This window comes from Paramisgurnus dabryanus, chromosome 8 (assembly GCF_030506205.2).
Source record: "Paramisgurnus dabryanus chromosome 8, PD_genome_1.1, whole genome shotgun sequence".
Lineage (NCBI taxonomy): Eukaryota > Metazoa > Chordata > Actinopteri > Cypriniformes > Cobitidae > Paramisgurnus > Paramisgurnus dabryanus.
In genome coordinates, this window is record NC_133344.1 from 18148858 (window position 1) to 18176351 (window position 27494).

A 27494-nucleotide genomic window follows, 5' to 3' on the forward strand; every position below is an offset into this window, starting at 1 on the left:
GTGTCAAACTCATCATGACACACAAAGATTCCAGCGTAAATTGTGATGTAGGAGTTTCAACAACAAACGCGTTTTTCCAGGACAATGCTAACATATTCCAGTTATAAAACATTTTCAAACGCATTATTTTTTTAAATTACAGAAATTAAGACCCGGCGGGGGATGTATACTGCTTGTGGACCGCGTGCTAATTGCTAGAAGCTAGCGGGAGGTCCGGACCGTAACAGTTATTAGAGGCTCGGGGGTTAGCCTCGTCAGAAAAGCCGGGGCGGTAAGGCCCGGTATCGGTTAGTTTGGCAAAACACTTTTAGTTTGGCAAAGCACTATTACTTAGTTCTTGTAGAATTGTAAAATAAAGTTGTTAAATATTTTTTTTTAACTTTCGAAACCACGCTGCAAACTATCTAGCCTGCAAAAATATCTATGTAGCCTAACTTAAACAATTTTAACATCACTATACATTTAAAAGGTATAATTTACGGCAGTGGTTCTTAACGTTATTCCTCGAGGCCCACTGCCCTGCACAGTTTGTATGTCTCCCTTATTTAACACACCTGATTCAAATCATCAGCTCATTAGAAGAGATCTCAATGAACTGAACTGAGTCTGTCAGATAAAAGAGACATACAAAATGTGCAAAGCAGTGGGCCTCGAGGAATAACGTTAAGAACCACTGATTTACGGGATTAGCATCAATGTATGATCTCTGTTTTGAGATATATGTCACAGGTCGGGGCGAACTCCTTCCTAGCTCCCACCTCGAGGAGGTCTCAAAGCCACCCCAATGACCAGACACACGAGAGAGAAGTTATAATTAAAAATAATCTTTATTAATTTACTTAAAATGGGGGAAAAGGGGGAGGGCAATTTAAAACAATGAGTTCTTCGAGCCTCCAGGCGGGGCTTCCACGGGGCCGGGGGACCGAGCCCTTGAGGTTGGTTTACTTGAGCCCGTGGCGCGCTCCCCTTCTCCTGGAGGCAAATCAGAGACAGTGATTACTAAACTGTGTACCAGTTACTAATGCCGGCTTTCTTCTTGCTTCCCCAGGCCCGTATATCTCCGCCTGTACCTCAATTCATGGAAGATGCCAGACTTTTGTGCTGGGTATGGATGTTAGGCCTACTAGCACTATGCATTACATTTAGAAAAAGTCGATTTTCTTAATATCAAAACTTTACATTTTCTCTGAAATCCATGCTTAATACATGTCTGACAAAAAAAACTAGAAAATCGCATTCATGACGATTTATAGTGGTTTTATTTCCGTTACACCTATGCCTACAATGACGCTGACGCAGGGCTTCCCTGTTTCAAGATGGCAGATCCATTTGACGCATTTGTTTCAATGAACTGCCGTAGCCAAGGCGACATAGCATACATATCTATGGAAGTAACATTACTATGTGTCATGATACTGTGAGCTTTGTAGGTCTTTTTACTTGTTTTTTGTGTGACAGGGTCACACTTCATGTGGAGAGTCCCGTGGCTTGTGTTATTGTGTGCCTTGTGCTCTCCTGTCCCCAGTCTAGCTCCGCCCTTGTGTCTCTGTTAATTATTTATTATTAGTTCATTAGTTCTTCCACATTTAAAGCCATTGTGTTGGACGTCTTGTGTTTGGGTCGCGTTTGACACTGTCATGGGTCTTGTCTTGGTTTGGCCTGGCCTGCCGTGTCTTGTTTTATGTAATTATTTATATTGTTGCCTTGTTTACCCCCTCGAGAGTGTTTCTGTTATATAATAAAAGTCTTTTTGGTTGAGAGCTGTCTGCACTTGGGTTCTGTCCTACATACTCATGACACACATGGCTTCAGGTAACAAAATGAACATTGAAACACACGGACTATACAGTAAGTAATTCTATATATATATATATATTTTTATTAAGGAATTTAATAGAACAATACACTCGGTTATTCAAAATATTTAAATAACATTCAATAGCATTTTAGTAATGAAATAAATAGAACAGTTTATTAACCTTAGTCATTTTGCAGTCTTTTTTTTTTTAGATAAGATCACGATGAACCAAGTCTTATAAATGATAATGCCGTGCGACAAATAACATATTTGATTGTGTCATAATGTATTTTCTTAAATCCTCTATTTCCTGCTTTGGCGTCCTGTCCACATTTTTTGTAAAATTGAGATATCATGGTACATAACAATGTTCGTTGAATAGCCTATTTCAGTGGTACCCAAACTTTTTCAGCGTGTGGCCCCCCTTGTGTACGGTGCATTCCTTCGCGGCCCCCCCAAAGAAAATTTGTGACAAAAAAAAAACGTTCTAAAACTCAACATTTTAATAAAAATTTTTAAATTATACAAAAAAGTAGTGCTTTTGGTTAGTAGCCTTATTTTTTTAGGTTTAATTACACAGAATTCAAGATAAATTAATGTATTTCACACAATGTCACAAAACTGGGGCCCCCCTGGCACCATCTCGCGGGCCCCCAATTTGAAAACCACTGGCCTATTTAATCTCTTAATTTAATCTTTAATTTCGTAACAATACATTTTAAAACTCATAATCAAAATGCTGTGGCCTTGTCTTATTGTTGAAAGGTTGCAAATTTACTTTCATTTAATGTTTTCTTTATTTTAACATGTTTATAATTCTTTTGAAATATTGTAACAAATTTTCATTTCACAGTTCAGAGGGAGAGACCATATTTAAAGATGTTGTTTACTGGCCTGTGCCTTGGAATTACAGCATTTCTGGTAAGTCTGGAAATGAGTTGTCTTTAAAATGTCTGACTTATGAAGTTCATGTCATATCATTTAGGTGTATCGTATTCAGTCATTTGTTTTTGTACATACCTTTGGAACTAAACAACTCTGCATCTCAATCAGTGTGTTCAGTGTAATGAGTTCATTGCTTATTCATTTTTAAATAAACATGCACGATGCAAATTGGTAGTTTTAATTTTCCACTATTAATTATTATTTATTCTTAAATGTGTGATGAATGAGAGATTTTAAGACATTTTAAGAACAGTGTGTTAAACCGTCTGACTTTTAATTATTAACCTTGTAGGTTTTATGGACTTACGTGGGAAGTAAAGAAGAGAAACATCCTCCAACCAGCTTTTTGTCACAACATTTTGCAAAACTTTACAATTCCAGAAACGTATCCACCTCTCCTGCAGATGTTCAGCTAGAAATAGGTTCAGAAGACTCGGAGTCAAGTTCAAGTTCATTTTATTCTGAATTTGGGATCAGTTCAGAAAGTTACTCCAGTTTACAGCAGACTCTTTACTGGGCTGGACCAGACACACTAATCACAAATGTGTCTATGAGTACAAGTCCAGATCACTCCACTTTCATCATTCAGAACCTGAAAGAAAGCTACCAAATAGGGGAGGAGATTTTTGTTACTATCCATGCCAGAGACTTTAACAATAAATCTAAACGTTATGGAGGGGATTTCTTTCAAGCAAAGCTTTTCTCATCCAAAAGTCCCAAAAAGGTACTATATCTCTTACATGTCTGCTGATGACTTCTACTCCGATGGGCGCAAATTTGAAATATGTGGTCAGTGTGTCATGTGTGTTGCTTGTCATTTCAAAATATGTGTTCGCTGCTTCGTGTGAACCGTGTGCACCAGGTGTGTTGTCAAAATAAGTGCCTGCTGCTTTATTTAATAAACATTATTGCCTCTATACAGTGGCATGCGGAAGTTTGGGCACACCTCAAAATTATTAAAACTTTAAGTCTGTAACTGGTTATTATCATTTTAAAACGAGTAAGTATTTAAGTTAGCCAGGATTTTAGTAGTAGTTTTGCTGTAATTTGTTCAGTAATTTTTTTTTTTGCAATAACACAGAACAAGGAAAACATCTATACAGAACAACATTACATTTACAGAAGTACACTTGCTGGACATCACTTCAGTTCATAAACATCAGTGACTTTATAGTTATTTTCTATCTGGGTATGAACATGATTTCCCCTAAAAAAACAATGATTTAATATTGCCACATTATGCCATTGCAATACATTAAACACAATATATATACACAAATAAACTGCTAATGGAAGTAAAACGTACAAACTAGGCAAAAAGAACAGTTTATTGTTAAAAATATGCTTCTGTTTATTAAGTATTTATTGATTTAAAAATTAAGTAGTATGTTTGAGCAACTAAACAACAGCGTAGCTTATTTACAATATACAGATATTTGAAACAATTAAACATACTCAATTGTATTTGCTTATTGTCTTTGAACTCAAATTAATTTACTGTAATATAATGCAAATCAGTTCCTGACGCGATGTTATTATACAAGCAAATTTCATCACGTCTGACAGTCTCGAGTGGACGCGTTACGACGGTCGCCTCAGTCAGATTAAACTGAAAAAGTCAGTAAAATAAAGCGAATGATCTGGATTTGGCACATGTTACTTTACAAATTACTTCAAAAAATGATGACAAATCACATACCTTCATCACGCACTGCACTTTTTTTTGCGTGCCTGCTTTGCCTTTCGCTTAGCAGCCCCCAAAGGATGCACTCGTTTAGGCGCCATCATAAATCATTGACTTTTTGCAGATTTTTTTTTTTTTGCATATCAATCTTATCTTACGTTCAGAGGGTGGGACCTGCGGGACCCACATAAGTGGTTTCACTACAGGCAAAGAGTATACTTCTATACTCTTTGCTACAGGTGAGTGACAATTCATTTATACCCAATAGACAAAGAGACCACTTGTTGCTGTCCATCCTGATTGGTGTATTAGCGTATAGGGATTTTATGACTATGGAGGCCCCACCTCTAAGCTCGAGGCCCTAGGCAATTGCCTACTCTGCCTATATGTGGCGCCGGCCCTGCCAACATCATATGCCAAACTTGATTAACTGCATAAAATTAATGATAAATTGTGGAACGTAGCACTACAGAATCTGGACATATTTTTTATTGCTTCTTTCTGCATTTTTAGGTTTTTATTATCGTGAAAATCCTGCACCTAGAAAACTAGTTTAATTTTTAGCTTCTAAAGCTTCACAATATCAGTTTCAATTGTGACTTGTGGAAATGCATTTTGTTTATTTAACCCATTTAATAATTTGGCATTGTGAAATTACAATTTTAACTTAGAGTCACTATTTTACTTTTTCCTGCAGATGTAACACAGAAATGTCATCCTGGTTTGCACACACCAGTTCCAGCTGGTTTTTACCTCAATGATGTTTGGACTTCTTTTGTGTGTAGCACTCGTCATTTTACAGTGCCTGAAAGACAAACACATCTACATGATGGGAGACTCGACCATGAGACAGTGGTTTGAGTTCTTGCTGAAAGCAGTACCAAGTGAGATAGATATAAATCTCCCTATGAATCTAAAAATCTTTGAATGTTTACTGGTTCAGTAAGATTTTATCTTAATCAGATAATTTTGACAAAAAAATTGGGATCATCTTCATTGTTGGCTTTTCTCACTGCAGCTTTAAAGCGGATGAACCTGCATGTTGAATATCACGGAGGTCCTCTTATAGCAGTGGATGTGGAGAACAACATTGACTTCAGGGGCGTCAGTTTGTTTTGAAAAGTGGTGGGGACAAAAGATCAGATGAAAAAAACATTACAGCAGGACAGGAAAAATTTTGAATAACGGCCCATCAAAAATGGGCATAGCGTAGTAGGCCAGTCAACAACACGAAAATACTCATAAAACCCTCAACAATGTCGACTGCACATATAAGAGTCCCTACAACACCAGCTCAACCGAACAGTGCCAAAGCACCATAAAACAGCAAGTCAATGATTACAATGAAAGTCATTATTATGTAAAAGAAAATACACTATAAGCACACAACACAACATATGTGTCCTTGGACCACAAAACCAGTCGTACACTGCAAAAAATTATTTTCAAGAAAAAAATTCTTAGTATTTTTTTTCTTGTTTTCAGTAAAAATATCTTAAAACTCTTAAATTAAGATGCTTTTTCTTGATGAGCAAAATGACCTAAGAACCAAAAATATTAGACCAAAATTTTAGACCAAAAATACTAAATGTAAGTGATTTTGTGCATAAAAAAGCAAAAAAATCTGCCAATGGGGTAAGCAAAAAAATCTTGAACATTTTTCTTAAACACTAAATTCAAGAAAATTTCAAGAAAAAAATAGCTTACCCCATTGGCAGATTTTTTTGCTTGTTTTATGCACAAAATCACTTAAATTTGATATTTTTGGTCTAAAAACTAGATTTTTTGCTCATCAAGAAAAAGCATCTTAATTTAAGAATTTTTAGATATTTTTGCTGAAAACAAGGCAAAAATACTAAGATTTTTTTCTTGAAAATCTGACTTTCTTACTTAGTATTTTTGTTTTGATTTCAGTAGAAATATCTTAAAAATCTTAAATCAAGATGTATTTTCTTGATGAGCAAAATGACCAAAGAAAATAAGTCTAGTTTTTAGACAAAAACTATACAATTTAAGTGAATTTGTGCTTCATTTAAGAATTTTTAGATATTTCTACTGAAAACAAGACAAAAATACTAAGTAAGAAAGTCATTTTTGCAGTGTACGTCGCACAGGTATTGTTTGATTTTTCAGAAGATTTTAACCAAATGCTTTCAAAAAGTGGTGGGGACAAAATCAGCCATTTCAAAAAGTGGTGGGGACATGTCCCCAGCGTCCCCAGTGTAAATGACACCTATGATTGACTTACACTGGAGGGCTCACGGTCTTCCTCTGCGCTGTCTGAAAACTGAAGTTTCTAATCTGCACTACGTCAGTAATGAGATTGATGATCTGACTGGAGGACCTCACACTGTTATTGTCTTTAATCTGGGACCACACTTCACAACATATCCTCTGGATTTCTTCACCCACAGAGTGTTGAGGATCCGCAAAGCTGTGCTAGATTTGTTACAGCGGGCACCAGACACTACCGTTATAATCAAAACCGTAAACACCGGCTATAAGGTAAAAAGTTAATTTTATCAATCAAAAACGTTTACAGAGAAACTTGCATACATTGCATATTCTGTATATATGCATGTTTATATTGTGCCTAAGGTGTATTTCTTTCTTTCAAGGATGTGTTTGGCAGTGACTGTTACAGTACTCTTTGCAGTTGGACAGAATCCTACGGTGGGCTTTCAGGATGTTGGTGTTTATATTTTGGATGTTTGGCAAATGACAGCCTGTCGTTACAACAAAGAGAACTTTCATCCAGGTCCCGTCATCATCAAAAATGAAATGGACATATTTTTGTCTTTTATTTGCCCTGAATGATGTTGTCAGAAGCAATCAGGATGTGAAAGCAACAGTTGTTTTTATTTTATTTTATTCATTTTTATAGTGAATGTGTAAAACAGGGTAATACCCTATTTAGTGTCAGAAACTGCTAGGGTGGCAGATAAATTACGAACTGTCGAAGAAAATCTGACATAAAGGAACTGAAAAGTTGCACACTTACTTTGTACCTACATATTGCTCAATTGTTACTTTGCAGGTTAATTTATATAACTGTGTACATCACATAATAACACATACTGCACTTAGAAAAAAATTCAGCATTTTTGTCAAATCAACATATATTTTTTATGTTACTTAACTTTACAAATTAAATGAAACAATATCAAGTTGTTTTAATAAATTATGTCATCTTTTTTAAAAGTCAAAACTTCTTTCTGTGTTTTTGAAGCTTTAGTTGTGTTTACAGTGTGCAATATAACATTTGTTCATGTTTTACATGTAAACAAACGCTGTATTTTTCACACAGTTTACTAATCTGTATACTGCTGTTTTCACTGTCTTAAAAACGGGCTGATGTCTTCTTTGTTCTATGAAGTCCCTCCTTCAGAAATACGTATTGAGGTTTGATTGTGTAGCTTGTTTAGTATGTTGTGATTCGATAGCAGCTTAGCTTGCCTTTAGCTTAGCTGGCGACTGACGTATTCCTGTGGGCGGAGTTTAGTTAAAGCTTTTAGAGTTTAGTCATTAAAGCAGGATGTAGAGGGCTGTAATCCAAACCGGACGTTCGCTGTAGGCTTTGAAAGGCGAATTCTGTTAAAAAAAATATATCGCCTGAACTTTGAGCTTTATAATTTTACAGGTATTATTTATGCTATTATAGCAACATCACACACTAGGGTTTAAAAATAGTATCAGGAAGAACGTGACCTTTAATACTTTTCTTTATATAATTCTCTAACTTATGGCATTCCAGTGTGGACAGCAAAGTAAGAATTTAATATTACAGAGAAAATGTCTTGTGTCTTGTGCATACTTCGGAACAGCTATAATTAGATTATTATAGACACATGATGTACTCTGAATTCTTCTCAGATTTTATCGGTAATATACTTTTCAAAACATTTTTGAACATAGTGGCTATAGTGTTGTATAAAGTACTAGAAAGCAATACTTGAGTAAAAGTACAAGTATTGTACTAGAAAAAGACTTTGGTAGAAGTGAAAGTTGTCTTTTAAAATATTACTCAAGTAAAAGTCTTAAAGTATCTGATATATACTGTACTTAAGTATCAAAAGTAATTTTCTGATATTTAATGTACTTAAGTATTTGAAGTAAAAGTAAAAAGTTTTTTTAAAGCAAGCGGTTAGAACTTTGATGGTGAACTTTATTGTGGCTTTCTTATAGTAAAGCATATTCAGAGTTCCCATTATCTTCTTAATCTCAATCATTAAATAAAAATATTTTTTTTCCAGGACTTCTCAGGCACAATTCTCTTAAGTTCAAAGAGCAAACAGCATATTTTTAGAGCTGACATCAAATAAAAAAGCAGAAATTTAACTTTTGTATGAACTTCAGGTAAAAATGAAAAATAAATAACTTATTTCTTTTTAAAACATGAGCATATTTTTGAAAAAAGTGGACTCCTTTAAGTTAGCTGCTATACTAAGAAAAAAATGCCAACTCGTTGTGTGGCAATGAAAGCACTGTGACTTTGATCAACAATGCAAGCGTACATTCACAATGTATAACATTAGCACAACATTATCCTATTTATCCTAGTTTTGAGTTAATTAACATAAAAGGAAATCTCAAGTTTGACAAAACTTATGATGCTTTTGAAGACGTGAATACAGTCCTTAACACTTTCTTTCTAACCTGTCACTGATTAACATAGCAGTTTTTTAAAAATATTTCTCAATCTAACATTAGCCTACCGGAGGGAATATTCGGCCGGCAGTTATGCTGTTACCATAAACAGTTAAGCGTGTTTCATTTGAGAGTTCTCTGTGAATTAAATAAATCCATGGGAAAATCAGCGGCGTAACGTTGACGTTTATTAAACATGTGCGCCTGGCCATCACATTAGACAGATAATTATCTAATACGGCTTATGATAACTAATGTTGAATCACATTGACATTGTGGCTTTACTTAATAACTATTATTTTAACGTTCCTTGATGTGATTCTTCAGGTTGGACGGGGAGTTTTTAAATGACAATGTAAGTGATTTTCGGTAGGCATAAGAGGCACTTTATTCTGTAATCGGGAATCTTTAATTCCAATGTACAAAAACATTTCTTACAAATACGTCCACGGGTGTATAACGTTAGCTTTCTCACCCTGTTCATCGTCGGGGTGGTCGATTATGATAACAGGAGGTCCTTCAGTAGGTGCTTTCATTGCAGTTACAGTTGTGCTTCCTCATCCTTTGGCAACACTACGCTAAATAGAATGTGCATTTTATCTAGAAAATGTAGTGGAGTAAAAGTGAAAGTTGACATAAATTTAAATAGCGAAGTAAAGTACAGATACGTGCAATTTCTACTTAAGTACAGTAACGAAGTATTTTTACTTCGTTAAATTACAACAAACAATCCAGAATGAAATTCATCTATACTATTCAGTGTAATATGGCATGTCAATTAATAAAACTGTTTTAAAATGTATGTTATATTCTGAGGTCACAGCAAATGTTTCATTTTTGCAAGTTATGTTTGGGGTAGAAATACAGCTTTATGCCCTAAAGGGGTTCTTGGGATTCCAGAGACACCAGCAGGTTTAAATACATGTTTGCTTCTTAACAGTGGATTTTTATTGCTGCCTTTTCCTAATATTTTCTTTAAAAAAAAGCTTTTGTAGTCACATTTTCTGTACTGTGAAACACTTATAAATCTTAAATAATTTCTGTTTAGATCCACCAAATATAAATTATGATAGGAAGCAATTAGCTTTTTTAAGATAATGCACACTTTTTTGTCTTTAGAAATATCTTTTACCCATATTCTATTAAACTACAACTTGCTAAAGCAATAAACCCCAAGAAGCAGTGGGTTACCAGTGCATTTTATAACAGCTAAGGGGCGTTGTTAGGCACGACGCGAAGCGTTATTATTTACTTAATAACTATTATTTTAACGTTCCTTGATGTGATTCTTCAGGTTGGACGGGGAGTTTTTAAATGACAATGTAAGTGATTTTCGGTAGGCATAAGAGGCACTTTATTCTGTAATCGGGAATCTTTAATTCCAATGTACAAAAACATTTCTTACAAATACGTCCACGGGTGTATAACGTTAGCTTTCTCACCCTGTTCATCGTCGGGGTGGTCGATTATGATAACAGGAGGTCCTTCAGTAGGTGCTTTCATTGCAGTTACAGTTGTGCTTCCTCATCCTTTGGCAACACTACGCTAAATAGAATGTGCATTTTATCTAGAAAATGTAGTGGAGTAAAAGTGAAAGTTGACATAAATTTAAATAGCGAAGTAAAGTACAGATACGTGCAATTTCTACTTAAGTACAGTAACGAAGTATTTTTACTTCGTTAAATTACAACAAACAATCCAGAATGAAATTCATCTATACTATTCAGTGTAATATGGCATGTCAATTAATAAAACTGTTTTAAAATGTATGTTATATTCTGAGGTCACAGCAAATGTTTCATTTTTGCAAGTTATGTTTGGGGTAGAAATACAGCTTTATGCCCTAAAGGGGTTCTTGGGATTCCAGAGACACCAGCAGGTTTAAATACATGTTTGCTTCTTAACAGTGGATTTTTATTGCTGCCTTTTCCTAATATTTTCTTTAAAAAAAAGCTTTTGTAGTCACATTTTCTGTACTGTGAAACACTTATAAATCTTAAATAATTTCTGTTTAGATCCACCAAATATAAATTATGATAGGAAGCAATTAGCTTTTTTAAGATAATGCACACTTTTTTGTCTTTAGAAATATCTTTTACCCATATTCTATTAAACTACAACTTGCTAAAGCAATAAACCCCAAGAAGCAGTGGGTTACCAGTGCATTTTATAACAGCTAAGGGGCGTTGTTAGGCACGACGCGAAGCGGAGTGCCTAAAACCCCCTTAGCTGTTATAAAATGCACTGGTAACCAACGCTTCAAGGGGTTTATTGCGTTTATAAAACGGTTACTTCATATGCATAACGTTAGCGGGATTTTATAAAATAAAACACAAATAAGTTGTAATTATATTAGTACAAATATTACTCTTCCGCCAAACAAAGTAGTTCCTCAGAATCAAGTGTGACTGAAACAGAGCGCAGTTCCAACAAACAGAGATGCAGCAAAGACACAATGAAAATATGATTTAAGACTGTGGTGTTTATTTTATAAATCACAATTTATCTAATTTATACATTAACATTTATATTGTGCAGCTGTTGAAGTGATGATCAAATATGCTTGGAAGCATGCTGAACTCTTTCCCCGTCAGCGCCACCCAGTTTTAGTTTAATGCCTTGCAGAAAAATTATCTTCTTAAATAATCATAAAATATCAAATGAAAGAACAGACCATCCGCTTTCAAACAAAAACAAACAAACAAAAAACTTTCATTCATCCTACCTTCATTGTTCTCTTATCACCTCTCAAATTTTTTAGCTAAAAGCGGAGATAATTCTATATTTGTGAAGAACTTTAGAAAGAGAACAGATTGAGCCATCAGAATTTACACGCTGTGTTTTCAGTGTTGAGTGAATGCGTCAGTGTTTAAGTCGGGTAAGATCGCCACCCAGTGGATAAAAGCGGACGTATGAACTTGACTTATAAACTCTTCAGACAACGTTTTCTCTTTATCGACGAGATGACTCAACAATATTTATTGACATTTATCTGGATATCGCCATTAATTTTGCAATTGTAGACAAATTAAAAATATGATTAAAGACTGTGGTGTTTATTTTCATAAATCAGTAGGCAGCAACAGTGGCGCAGTGATACTTGTAATGTGGTCTGAACCGTGAGGTTACCAGTGTATTTTATCACGGCTTAGAACGCGTCTCAACCAATCAAAATGAAGAACCAGAACTGCCCGTTTTATAATTAATAATTTGGAACAGCATGTTTTGCATATTTTTTCAAAGTATCAAGTATTTTATAACATTTTAATTTCATGTAAATATAATAACAACCACACTCTCATATAAGTGTTGAGAGTAAAGTAAAATTTCTAAACTTACTGACTGTATTGGAAAAATAAACAAAAATGGCATGTGCATAATAATTTTAAACACAGTTTACATCTGAGGCACGATATCAACCTTGATCTTGAAGATAAAACAATGGCAGGGCCCCTTTTTAACACTTAACCTCTTACCTTAGCCAGTATGTATAGCCAGTGTTGATTATTACTGTAGTATGTGCCTATTGTATCAAATCTAGGACAACATTGTGGAGGTGAAGTGGATTGAGGTCCTCCAGTCAGATTATCAATCTCATTACTGATGTACACAGCAAATATTGGAGAGTTAAAATTTCAGTGTTAAACATTTCTACATTCAACACCATAAGAGTAAATTTAACATAATAGAGTAAATTGTTGTTTAGAGTTGGAATTAATTGACAAAGTTAATCATCCCAGGTTCAGTACGTAGAATTAGCCACTAGAGGGCGCCAAAACAATCAAAACAATAGCAATAATGTAGATTAATGATGCTCTGAAGCTGAAGCAGCATGGAATTATGGGATTTGTTGTCTTTAACTCAACGTCTGAAATCATGTTAACGGATAAGGTAATCAAGTCTTATGTTGCGTTTGATGTCATGTTTTATTTTATTATGTAAGGTTTCATGTATTGTTAGTTATAGATGTTACAGTATTAGTCCAATTCAATGGTGTGTTAACACAGCACAGAATTAAGTATTCAAACTTACAATCTACAATGATCACACAATCACACAAATAGGACTTTATTGTCAGGTTTAATGTATCTTCTGTGTTAGTTTCTTGTTTTTTGTTTGTTACCAACGATTTTTTTATTTTTACTACTAATAATATTTTTTTTATAAAATTGAATGGTCTGTAACATCTAAATTTAGGCTAAATTTGAATGTTATAGGTAATATTGACTGATGTAGAAACACTGCTTCATGAAGCCTCGAATCATTTACAAATCTTTTGCCTGGAATATTATTTGACTCATCCTTGAACTTTCAATAAAATATAGGCTCAATAACTAAGACGTTCTACCACCTGCACAACACTGCCCGATTATTACCTGCATTTATCTTCAAAGATACTAAAACTCGGTAATAAATCCACTTATCACCTCCTGTCTTGACTATTGCAACTCTCTTGGTCTGCCCATCAATCGAGAGGCTTCAACATGTACAAAATGCTGCTGCCAGAGTCATATATTGCGCCAAAAAATCAGATCACATCACCACCTTGCTTTGTGAGCTTCATTGGCTCCCTGTGTCCCTCCGCATACTATTCAAAATTCTCCTGCTAGTGTTAAAGTGCTTAAATGGACTTGCACAACAAAGTCTTGCTGAGTTGCTGCACCCTTATTTAATTTCTCGTTCCATTAGGTCAGGGGTGTCCAAAGTCAGTCCTGGAGGGCCTGTGTCCTGCAGAGTTTATATAAAACTTCCCTCAACACACCTGCCTCAAAGTATCTAGTCTGCCTAGTAAGACCTTGATTAGCTGGATCAGGTGTGTTTGATTAGGGTTGGAATAAAACTCTGCAGAGACACCGGCCCTCCAGGAACAGGAGTGGACACCCCTGCATTAGGTCATCAGATGCGAAATTACTGACAATTCCCCGTTTCTGTCTTACCACTATGGGCGAAGAGCCTTTAAAACCGTGGCACCTCAACTCTGGAATTCCCTCTTATTATCTATTTGCGCCATTTCCTCCATAACCTCCTTTAAATCTAACCTAAAAAAACCATCTTTTTATTAAGTATTTCCAGCGTACATATGCCTAGGGTTCTATGTATCTGTATATCCATGATTTGCTAGGCATTATCGTTCATGTCTGTTTATACATGTTCGCTGTATGTGATTTCTGTACTGTCACCACTCTGCTAATTGTATGTTGTTATTATAATGTTCTTTAATATGTTTTCCTTGTACAGCGACCTTGAGGTTGGGAAAGTCACTTTATAAATAAAACATTATTATTATTATTAGATTTGTGGAACAAGGTCACTTAGCATGCACAATATTCTTAAACCAATTGGAGCACTTTGTTATGGGTTAAGCACCCGTTTAGATTAATCATATAGAATCCATCTTCCAAACATCCCAAAATGGATTTTCCAGCAGGGAAATTATATAGGCCTACTTAAATTGTAGGCTTGATTGCATTTTTTTAACACAATATTGTTGTTGATAATCATTGTAATGGGGTTGGGGGGGTCACTTTTAATTCATTTTGAAAAAGGGCAGTTGCTTAAGGCCCCAGAGCCATCTCTTCTGCCATGCCTCTTTACTGGTAAAAACAAATATTTTGTCTTGTAACAAATGTGTAGCTATTTAGACATTTAAAAACTGGTTCTCTGCACAGCTTTTCTCTGTGTAGAGTTCACATTCTGTCCTTTCTTGCTAAGTTACCTTTGAATTAAATACACACCTTACCGACAGTAATCTGTCATTAGAGGGTTCAAATGTTCATAGATTTGCTAAGCCTTGTGTTGAACATTTGTTTTTGTACTGAATAAACAGGTTACAACCAGCATATATCTGTCACCATACAGTAAGTTTGACGAATATTATAGCATCTGTTCTGCTTTTTATTTATCGGCACTGAGTGGGCCGAGTTTCGGAGGGCAGTTACCAAAAAGGTGGTTTATGTGTAAATGCTTTGCTAGTATGTTGTGTATATTTTTTTATAAAAATGATGCAGATTAGCTTTCATTATTTGACCCTTTTAAATGGCACAGTAACAGTTAACTATATGGTTAAAAATGTTAACAGTTAATGGGTTAACCAACATCCTTTAACTTATTTTTATAAAAAATACTTCTACAGTATTTATTAAACATAGTTCATGTTCATTTCAGCCTTTACTTATACATTTTAAAAATCTAAAGTTGTAACTGTTTAATTTATAGTTTGTGCAGAATGAACAACAGGGCTCTTTATTCTGATTGGTTGAGAAATTTTCCACGGGTTTGCATTATTTTCAGATAAACACAGACCTACCCAGTCAAAAGGTCTTAAAATAACCACCAGAGCAATGTCTTATGTGGTAACCGTGGTAAACGTGGAATAATTGAATCCGGTCCTTTGATTTATTTGAAAAAATGTGCACCCACAGTGTAACCACCTTGGGTGTGCATTATGTTCTAATATGTGTTATTTTGCCACGGCACACCAAACAAGTGGTCACTACACACTAGTGTGCCACGGCACAGTGGTTGGGAAACACTGGGCTATTGGATACATACAGTCCATTTCAAAACTTCTGAAAAAGTGACTAAACATATATTTTGTACAGACTTAACATTATTGTAAGTAATGCCATTTAGTTACAAGTCTGACAGGCTTTTGTCAGAAGTCAAAGCTTCTGGAATCTATGCATTTGTCTTATGCTTTAATTTTGAACAATAGGGTATGCATTTAAACCTTAATGTTGTTAGTCCAGTTAAGCTTCATCTCAGCTTGAGACTCAGAAGTCAGAAGTCAAAGCTTCTGGAATCTATGCATTTGTCTTATGCTTTAATTTTGAACAATAGGGTATGCATTTAAACCTTAATGTTGTTAGTCCAGTTAAGCTTCATCTCAGCTTGAGACTCAAGTAGGAACATTAGTGTGCTTTAGTAAATTGTAGAAACTTAGTCAGTAATTAATGGGGGTTTGTGGCTAAAACCCTATCAAGATCATAAAAATATTAAACAACCAACAGGTTGCTCATAGAGAACTCCGAACAGTACATGATATGACAGAGAGATGCAGAGCAGCGAGAGCAGACTCTGTTAAGGATGTCCTGAGCCGCTCTATGCACCTGGTGGCAAAGGAGAGAGAGAGAGGAGGATGCTGGGTTATGAGCCTGTGCCAGCCTCCCATGCTCCCATAAAGAGACAGAGACTGAGGAGGGATTATGAGCCCACTCGAATCTCTGGTACCCTTCAGAAGACCTGGAGATGAAAGTGGAATTCACTCTTTTTGTGGTAAATTAGGCCGACTGAAAAGCCGGCAGAACAGAAAATAACTGAAACCAAAGATTCCCCACCCGGCCCTCAGCCAGCCCTGGTGTCTTCACCCTCTCCCGAAGAACAATCCCTTCTACCTCCAGGTCACCCGTGTCAAGGCTGCTTGGATTTTCTTTTTCACCTTGTTTAGCAGGCTCAGCGGGCGTGCTGCTGGCCACCGGTTCCGCACTTCTTAAAAGAACCCCCATGAGGAAAGGAGGCAGCTGCTGCAGGATGCTCTCTGAGGCGCCGACGTTGACGGGGCAGGAGCAGAACGTTTCCGACGTGGCAGGTTGTGATTGATAGCCTCAGTCTCAACTAACAGGCCGGCCTGGGAGATCGGAGCATTGAGAAGCCAGGATTTATCGGCTTCTCTCATGTCCACCAGGCACATCCAGGGGTGGCATTCATGGACCACCAGGGTGGACATCGCACGACCGCTGGCATGTGCGGTGACCTTGGTCACATGAAGCGCCAGGTCACTAGCCGCATGGAGTTCAGAAAACTCCACCGAGTCGTGACCCCCCTCGTGTAGATCCCTTAGAGCCTTGGCCTGGTGGACCTGCAGCAATGGCATTGCATGCAGGGCTGAAGCTGCCTCCCCACAAGCCCGGTAAGCAGTACCCATCAAGCCGGACGAATGCTTACAGACCTGTGAGGGGAGAGTAGGCTGTGCCTGCCAGGAGTAAGCGACACCAGTCGGATACAACTGCATCACAACCGGGCGCTCCACTAACGGGATACCGACATACCCCCTGCTAACTCCACCCTCGAGAGAGGTTAGAGGTGAGTGCCGATACGGTCGGTTCCGTGCAGAAAACGGGGTTTTCCATGACCGCGTCAACTCCTCATGCACCTCAGGGAAGAAGGGCACGAGGGGTGAGGACTGGGCAGCCTGAGCACCCACAAAGTACCATTAATCAGGATAGTTCAGGTGAGGGAGGTTCAGTCCACTCAAAGCCGACCGCTGCCACCACCCGAGCGAGCAGGGCTGCCATCTCGGGGTCAAACACAACATCCCCAAATCTGGATCGGCCTCCGAAGGTGGTGACAAGCGCATCCAAGGAAGGCATAACAGAGGGCGAGGACACCTTAGAACACAGGCCATTGGAACCTCCGCTGATGATGGATCAGGGTGCTGAGAGCCACTGGACGAACATCAGCATTGTTATAAGGGGGTCTCCCTTCGCAAGCTTGGTAACTGCACCCTTAGCAGTACTAGGCTTGGAAGCTGGGTCATGCCCTCACAGATGGAGTATGAGCCATCACAAAACACTGCTTCAGCATGCTGGAGCCCCAGACACGTGACGCAACTATCGTGGCCATCCTGGGAGCAATATACGCACCGCATCCAGCGCTGTGGCGCTGAAGTCCAACCAACTCTAGCAGCAGTGTACTTCTGTAGGGTTTTAAGAATAGCTTCTCGTGAGCAGAGATCCTGCCAGCTTTCGAAGCAAATAAAGCTATTTTGGTATTATGCACCTGCTGCTTGTAACGCACCTGGCGGGGCAAATACCTGCATGCCAAGTTCATTGGCGGTTTTGAAGTGGATAGGTCCCCGCGAAGTGGTACCCAGTTCGTCGATGATGATGTGACATCGTAGTGACTGACTGAAAGGGAACAGCCTCATGCAAAGCATTCTGGGAACCAAAATCTGAAGGAATAAATGCTTTGCACAAGGCTGTTATTTTTTCTGTAAAGACGAAGACTTGTTAATGTTTAATGTTCATTTTACTTTAAACAAACTGTTGCCAGTTAATAACAGAAATGTATATCTACAGTAAGTTACTGGCAAACAACTGCATAACTACAGAAAATTTTAGAGTGTGGTTAATAATCAACTGTCAAAATATCTTTTCAGTGTAATAAAAACATGCAAGTCTAAATCACACTTTTAAGAATTAAATAAAAAAAATAAAAATGGGGAATTATAAGGAAAGTTTACATTATAATTATATACATTATATACAAGAAACTGTTTTTGGGCATCACATACAATACATATGAAAATGTTTTATGAAAAGTTAATTCCTCATTTCCTTACAATACAAGAACAAACAATACAAGAATTTAGCCCAAGGAAGTAGTAACATACACCACCCCCCACACACACACAAAAAAAGATGAGACACACCTAGACCAGAGAGGAATTTTGAAAGTTAAAGGTTAACAAAACAGTTAGTTGAATAAGACACACCTAGATATGGGAGGAATTTTAAAAGTCAGATGTGTCAAGTGGAATATCTCACCAGAAAACATATAATCCCTAGAAACATTCCAGTAAACAACATCTTTAAACATGGCAGAGAAACCATGTTTAAAGATGACCTTTAAAGTCAATCATTTGTCACTATATAATCTTCAAATTAACTTGAAGATTAAAAAAAACATCATTGCTAATAATAAGTTTGTAGTGTTGTGATGATGGGCTTGAGGTTGTTTCTTGACAATTTTTAAAACCATGTTTATACTTCAATGGTATATAATTGTGCATAATATTACCAGTTTAATTTTGTAATTGCAACCATAGTTGATTAATAGGCAGCCTATATATGTTTGTCTATTTTCTAAACTTTTACATATCAAAATAGCTTTTTGGCCAATGCATCAAATTATATAAAATTACACAACTTATCGTTTTGTGCATAGGTGAATTGAAGATGACAAATTGCCCTTCCCATAACATGTGTATGGATCAACTTGTGCTGATTAACTTGTGTATCAATTAATGAAGCTCTCTAGGCAATGTTCTTGAGCTAATCTGAAGGCCACACGAAGTTTGGAGCTCTGAAGTTATTGACCTCTGCACACTGTGTGCCTTAGCAGGCATTGATCCCGCTATGTGATTTTACGTGGCCTGAGTTGTTGTTTTTCCCAATTGCTTCCATTTTGTTATAATATTACTGACAGTTGACCGTGGAATATTCAGTAGTGAGGAAATTTCGTATTGTACAGGTGGCAACATATCACTGTACCACACTTGAATTCACTGAGCTCCTGAGAAGACCCATTCTTTCACAAATGTTTGTTAAAACTGTCTGCTTAGGTGATGGATTTTATACACCGGAGGCCATGGAAGTGATTGGAACACCTGAATCTAATGATTTGGAGGGGTGTCCCAAAACTTTTGGCAATATACAGTAGCCTACTGTGCAAAATTCTTAGGCCACCATGCTACCATTAGATTTGTTGTTTTTGCAATTGTATAGTGATCATATATAATTATTTCTCAGTCACTTTATTAGAATACAACAATAAATACAGGAAATGTGTCTGTAGTATTAAAAATAGTATAATAGTATTTAAACTCCCCTTCCACTTGAGCAATAGCAGGCAGCTGCAGGATCTCTTAAACCTAAATGAAATGAAATCCTCATTTCTAATTCTAATTGAATGACTTCAGGACTTCAGTCTACTTAAAAAAGTTCAAGATGTGTGTGACTGATGTTTTTAATGTTGTGTACATATTTCCTGTATTTTCTGTTTGTATCTTAAAAAAAGAGTGAAAAATAAATATGGACAACAAAGCTGGTGATGGTGGCCTAAGACTTTTGCACAGTAATGTTGTGGATGTTCAGAAAGGATTTTCAAAAGGCAGTCAGTCTGAAATGTTACATCGCTATAGTACTTAAGAAAAAATTTAATTCTTGCATGAACAACAAACTGAGATCAATATCTATCTGACTGGAATGCAAACATTAGTTGCAGTTTTTCTCATGATCTCTAATTAACTTTATGGAATAATAATCAACATTAAGTAAATGAAAACTCAAGTGGCATTTATTAAAAAAAACCACAAACAATCACAAGCTCTGGCTCACATCACTAGTAGGCTAACTGTGTTGGGTAGGTTGGGCAATAAATAAGCAGAAGAGAGAAGCTCTCCCAGCTGTCAGACTAAGTACACATTATGATTTATTGCTCGGATAAAGGAGGTAAGCCAGCAGGCTTATTTGTTCTGTAAAGTTTATTTAACTAAATGGTCATGCAATTCAACCATGCACAACATTTCATTGATCTATTTGTTGTGGTTTCATGCCTGAATTAAAGAGAACTTTTGATCTGTAGTCATTTATTGTCTGGCTAGTGGCTAAACTGATCTCTGAAACAAGTACCTTGTTGAAAATAAAATGTTTTGGTTTGCTTAAGATGATCGAGGGGAGACGACAGGAATGGATCACAAGCATTTCTTTATTTCTAAACAACAGAAACTAAGATTAGCTAGATTAGGTATTAAGTTTATTTATACAATATAATACAATATATACAACAATCAGTAGAGTCAGTGTAATCAGTAATAATTTGTTTTGTAAGTATTACAGTTTTTTTTTACAGACACATTTGTCAATACTTAGGTCACTTTTGCAAAAACTCTTCACACAGTGAGCATGACAGAAGTCGTTGAAATTAATAAATATTAATAAAAGAAGTTGAAATTAATAAATATTAACAATTTATTTTGCCAGGCAGGATACACTTAAATCAATAATTTGGTTATTCAAATCCATCAAAAATATATCAAAACATTCACTAAAAGATCAGCATAGAAAAATGAACATTTCACAAAATGCAATGCATACCTGGCAATTAAAGACACACAAAGTGGTCTAGGAAGATTCTTATTAAAGATTTCTTCCAAAATGTTTTAATAGTCACATAGTGTGGGAGCTTCTGAACAGAATGCCTCCATCGTAAATATAATACACCTAAATGGTGTAGGAAGATTTTTGTTAAAGATTTCTTCCATGATGTTTTAATACACACACAAAGTGTGGGAGCTCCTGGTTACAGGATGCCTCCCAGAATATTTTGCCAGGCCACCTTTTATACACAGCTTGAGAAAACTACCAAAATCTAGTTTGACCTGTACCAAGTGATACTTAAGAGCACCTGGTCAAACTAGCCAGGAGTATCTTGGCAACTGGCCAAACTAGCCAGAAATATCAAGGCAAAACCCCACCTCTAAGAAATGCATCTTCTATCCAAAGTTCTAAAACCTTGATCCATCTTATCTAAAGCCCACAAAACACTGCACAGTTATTGGCTGTCCCAGATGAAAGATTGCCATCGTGAAACAATCGTGGCGATTTCTGTGATCGTGGCTCTTCATCGGTGGTCCTATGTCATACAGTGAGAGAGGTTCAAAGACGGCCGTTTTCCCGGTCTTGCGTCCAAAGATAGCCTACGATAGTTTTCTGACAGTGTCAGAAATTCAGCATGATCAACGCACAGTGTGTTTGCTGCTACGACCTGCGGGACGGTATTTGTTTACTACGAGCGCATGCTGGTGACGTTGCGCAACGTGCGACGCTGCCGCCGAAGCTTCCGTGTCATCATCGTACAGTCTACATGCCTCTCGTACCTGAGTTTAAACGAGCCATGTCGCACAGTGTGATAAGGTAATGATCTTATAGGAAGGCAAAACTCGTGCAGTGTATTCCGGGCTTTAGACTTATAGAAATGAGACCTTTCACTCAACGCACCATGACCTTTCAAATGCTATTAAACATGAAGAAAAATTACAGTTTTAGAACCACATAATATGTATATATTACATCATATATTTCAGCAGATACCCAGTGATGTGAGCCTGAAGGCTAAAAATGCAAAAGCCTTTGTGATGAAGAGATTAGGAGCACCAAGAGTTTCATATCTGTAACCAGTTCAACCTGAGGGTCAAATTTGAGTTAACTACACCACCTGAGGTTTAATGGTTTTACAGTGTCTCTTCATAAATAAACTTAAAGTTGATTATTTAACGTCCAGTATTACATTGATATTAATTTTATGCATCTTTTTAAACCGGCCCATAGATTCTGCATGCCACTGTTTTCCATATTTGAAGTTTTACCATGTTTTTGTTGCACATTAAAAATTATTAAAACCATACCCAACAAAGAAACAGCAGAGTAATAATATATATTTCTTTAAATATTAATAATTGTTTTTCACATTTTAGAAAATAAAGTACAAAACATGATATCCTTTGACTTTGTCATTTCTTTTAAAAAGTTCATGCAGGACAAATAAAAGAAAGTAAAATGTCTATCTCATTTTTGAGGATAACTTTACGTGGATGAATGTTCTCTTTGTTGTAGTGACAGGCTGTCATTTGCCACACATCTATAATATAAACACCAACATCCTGAAAAGCCCACCGTAGAATTGTGTCCAACTGCAGAGCATACCAGTCACTGCCAAACACATCCTATTAGAAAGACAGAAAAACAAAAGTCATAATATAAATACACATAATATATGCTTTGCATATTTATTTACATAAATAGATACAGGTGTGTGTGTGTGTGTACCTGGTAATTATCACGTTGTGGGCACCAAATGTCCCCACAAAGATAAGAATACCAGTGCATTTTTTATCTTATAGGGACATTTTGAGGTCCACATGTGGAAAAAAGCTTATAAGTCAAACAGAATGATGTTTATGGAAAATCTGAAGAATGAGAAAGGCTCTGTGATGGTTGGGGTTACGGTTTGGGATAGGGGAAGGGAATAGAAAACTCAGTTTGTATAGTTTAAAAACCATTACGTCTATGCAATGTCCCCACAAAACATGGAAACCAGAATGCATGCATGAGTGTGTGTGTGTGCCCCCAAAAATACTTTTCTTCTGTACATTGCTGTAGCTCAACTAGTAGCAGTGTTCGAATTAAAGGGGGGGCTGGATGGTCCCAGCTTGGCTATTAACAAAAAAAAGATGCTGAATAGCACTAAAAGCTCGTTATCATAGGGGAGCCATTTTTAGTGCTATATAGAACCTATAAAGCACCTATGAAGAACCATTTGAGGGGTGATATAGCACCACTATAGCCCCAGATATGGTTCTACATAGGTGCTACACAGGTACTAAATATGTGCTCTTTGGCATTTAAAATGGTTCCCCTATGATTACGTAACCTGGCTCCGCCCTCCTTCGTGTTTCCGCTTAATTTTCATTTCGCTTCAGTACAACGTCTGGGACTGCTGTGTAGAGTTTCGTTTTCTCCTGCAAAAATCTGCAGGTCCAATCAGCGAACAGAGGGGGGTGGCTAAGAACGATGACGTTGAGGTCGTGCGTCAGTTTGAGTTGTAGTTCAGTAATGGCAGCGGAGAAAGATGTTAGAAATACTATTCGGTCCGTTGTTGCAAAACTGCCAAATATACAGAAGTTAAAGCCGGAGCAAGAACAATGTTTGCTAAGTTTTGTTCGTCTGATTATTCGGACTTGTTGTTTCCGGCCGGTTTTGGCGCATGATATACGTCACGACCACACGTTAGCGGTTGCCTATGGCAGGTCCTGAGTGACTCTGGGCAGATCCAATAATTTTAAACTTCAACAGAGGACCCTCCTTAACGGAAGTAACGCTTCGCAATGAAGCGTGGCCAGACTCTCTGTACAAATTTAATGAATGTACGAGAGTCTGCTAGGACCAGGCTAATGATTACGAGCCAGTGAACCACTTTTAGTGCTATTTAGCACCGTTTGTTTTTAGAGATTATGGGACCCCAAATCTTTGACATAATTGGAACACTGACTAGTAGAGCATGGCTAACAACGCCAATGTCATGGGTTTGATTAAAATGCAAAATGCATGTAGCCTACTAATAATAGAAAGTAAAGCCTAAATAGCTGAAAATCACTTTAGATAAAAACATCTTTGGCGGTCATTTCGCGTCTTTATACGTTCTTATTCCGTGCTGTTTTAGACATGAAATTTAAATCGCCCCTTAAAATGCATGAATTTAATATAATTTACAACATATAATCCAATTTATACAATTAATACTAGAAGACTCTAACCTTAAAGCCAGTGTTGGCAGTCTTGATTATAACAGTTGTTGCTGGTGCTCGCTGTAACAAATCTAATACCGCTTTGCGGATCCTCAGCACTCTTTTGGTGAAATAATCTAGAGGAAATGTCGCAAAGTGCATCCCCAGGTGAAAAACAAACACAGTATGAGGTCCTCCAGTCAGATCATCAATCTCATTACTGATGTAGTGCAGATTAGTAACTTCAGTTTTATGACTTCGTAGAGGGACACCGTGAGACCTCCAGTGTAAGTCAATGTTGTTCTCCACATCCACTGCTATAAGTGGACCTGTCTGATGTATAACATGCAGGTTCATCTGCTTCAAAGCTGCAGTGAGAAACACCAACAATGATGATACCGTATGATTTTCTGAATATGACTTAATATTCAAGTACACATCTTACTTGGTACAACTTTCACCAGTAACTCAAACCACTGTCTTAGGGTCGAGTCTCCAATCATAAAGATGTGTTTGTCTTTCAGGCACTGTGTTGTTGTTTGGGTATTAAAACGACGGGTGCTACACAACAAAGATGTCCACACATCATTCAGGTAAAAGCCAGCAGGAACTGGTGTGTGCAAACCAGGATGACATTTCTGTGTTACATCTGCAGGATGAAGTGTTATAGTGACTGTACACCTTGTATTTGCACTATTAATTAACCTTTATTAAATGCCATCAACACAAATTAATTAAAGGGACATTTCACAAGACTTTTTTTTAAGATGTAAAATAAATCTTTGGTGTCCCCAGAGTAGGTATTTGAAGTTCTAGCTCAAAATAGAATATAGATAATTTATTATAGTATATTACAGTTTTTTTCAATCGCTAACAAGCGCTTACCCATACTTCAGATAATTTTTCTAAACACTTAACACAGTTTTCCACCTACAAAACACAATTGGCCAAATGCATAATTTTCTTCTCAAAAACACATTTTGTTAAATAAATACTAACTCTTCATTTCAAAATAGAACAAATCTTTCTCTGCACACACTAACTTTACCAAAACACTGGAAATCTGACTCAAAATGAAATTATTCTTTCAAAGAATAACACTTCTTTTCACTTCACAAGGTACATGCAATCAATTAAAGTACACCAGGTTTCAAAATACTGGCTATTGTTAACATTACAAAAACTTCATAGACTTTTATGTTTCAGTTTTACAGGTATTTTTTCATGCAAAACATGCAATCCACCTTTTTTACGCTAAATGTCTTGGTTGCGAACTGTGTGTCCACATGTATAGCAATGTTCAAATTCAAAAGCATTTTAGTAAAAAGCAGTTTTTCCCCTTACTCTTGACTACAGGAGGTAAAGTAGAAACACAATATGATAGAACAGAAAAAGTTTTACAGTATTGATCTTGATCATTTTTGAGGAGCTTTCCTCTTCCCCCAGTGGGTGGAAGACGTTGCATTCTTTAGAGGGACACATTTTTTTACATATGCATTATTGTATGACCTTATTGACATGTCAAGTGAGAATAGAAACAATCCATGTAAAATGCAATACTTACCTGTTGGTTTGTTGAAAGATGCGTATAATGGAGGCAACCTCCTAAAATTGGGCTGCACTCTTTCACCAGCCTCTCTTAGTGAAATCAATGAATTTCATCACTGACTACTGTTCTTGCAGCCCTTGGAATGCCACCACCATGCATTCTTACACCTCTACATTGCCCTCTCCTTGGGTCTGCTCCTCTTACTGACCCTGCACCTCTCACTGCTCCTCTCACTGCTCCTCTCACTGACCCTGCACCTCTCACTGCATCTCTCACTTCACCTCTCTCTGCACCTGCATCTCTCACTGCTCCTCTCACTGCATCTCTCACTGCTCCTGCACCTCTAACTGCATCTCTCACTGCACCTCTCACTGGGCCTGCTCTTCTTCATGTGCCCCTTGCTTTTATGCTTCCTCGTCCAGACATTACAGTGTTTGTCTGTTTCTGTTTTCAAAAACATCACTCCTCAAAGTCCTCCTTTTACTGTATAAGTATCAATGTAAAAGAAAAAATAACCTAAGCCAGACTGGAATCAGCTGTGGTTGGCCCAATTTACCCAATATAAAGGTTTTTATACTGTATCTATGGTTTGGAATATTGTTTTTTCTATTGTGGGATGTTGTGTGTAAGCATTTGTAAATACTACAAAAACAATCCATAATTTTGGTGGGAGGTATAGCTTGTCTGTTAAGAAAATGTAAGCTTTGTGGAAATGTGTTTACTGACTGCATATTGTGTGAAAACGACATGAAATGTGTGAATGGTATGGCCACAAAAGACTGATGCTGTGCTAATTGTGTTTAGAGTTTCGAAAATGTGACAACTGATTGGACAAATGCTTGTTAGCGACTGAAAATAACTGTAAATCATGGCTACTTTTCCTAAATGAGTAACTATACAAAATGAAACCTGTTTGAAAGACGGAGATGCGCACCTGATAATCAGCTATTAGAGCGAGGCCAGAGATGAACGTTATAAACGGGAGGAATATGGAATAATGTGTGCATCTTTGAATAACTAAGAATTTTTCCTTTAAATATAATTTTTGTCATATAAAGTTTTGAGAGATGATAATGTTTTTTCCACTGTTATTACTTATTTATTTTAACGTGTTTGGCGCATTTACCTCATAGTTTATTTCAGTAATATTGCTGTTTTTCCGGTAATAATAATTTAACTTACATGCGAATCCTGCTTCCTTGTCTGTTTATTAATTTCATTATTCTGTTATGTTAAGTTATATTGATATGTATTGCCATATGAGACGTTCATTGCCGTTATATGAATACTCTCCTCTAATATCCATATGTGAAATAATGTGTGCATTTTTTAATAACTGTAAGAATACAGTTCCTTTTATTAATTATGAGAAAGTTATGAGAAATAATAATGTTGTGAGAATATTGTCATATTGAAGTTGAATACTATCGTCTATAAAACCACATAGTAGGAAATATATAATTTGATACTGCAAATTTACTCTGATAATTTTTATTTATGATATGGAGATAAACCTTTGCAAATATGCTGATTTGATCCATTCATGTCCTGATCACCAGGCTAGAGATTTTAAACCTCCCTAATCCACACTTACTACTAGTCTATCAAATAGTCTATCCGACCGCTTATACTGCAATAAATACTGTAGGCGTTCGGCGACTTTTTACTTCAAAGGCCGACAGACTATGCCATTTGGGGAGGGGCCGTTCCCTCATCCCCCTACATTTTTTAAAATCCTAGACATCGTTGGACCTGCCGAACAGGTTGAGCATTACTGTGTTGAGCAAAGAGGCTGCACAGTTTGACC

The 27494-nt window shown here is 36.8% G+C and overlaps 1 protein-coding gene and 1 pseudogene across 1 annotated transcript in view; one reads left to right on the plus strand and one right to left on the minus strand.

Moving 5' to 3' along the window:
• Positions 1-3483: 3483 nt before the first annotated feature.
• LOC135771626 (NXPE family member 3-like) lies at positions 3484-7271 on the plus strand (annotated as a pseudogene).
• Positions 7272-22313: 15042 nt separating this feature from the next.
• LOC135770905 (NXPE family member 3-like) overlaps positions 22314-27494 on the minus strand; it is a 12336-nt gene continuing 7155 nt past the window's right edge. Inside the window, exons 11-14 of the mRNA XM_065280818.2 lie at positions 26622-26632; positions 24584-24843; positions 24169-24506; positions 22314-22578 (exon numbers count right to left, since the gene is read on the minus strand). Coding sequence (XP_065136890.2) covers positions 22384-22578; positions 24169-24506; positions 24584-24843; positions 26622-26632 — 804 coding nt within the window. The 3' untranslated portion in view covers positions 22314-22383. The remainder of the gene's footprint in view (positions 22579-24168; positions 24507-24583; positions 24844-26621; positions 26633-27494) is intronic.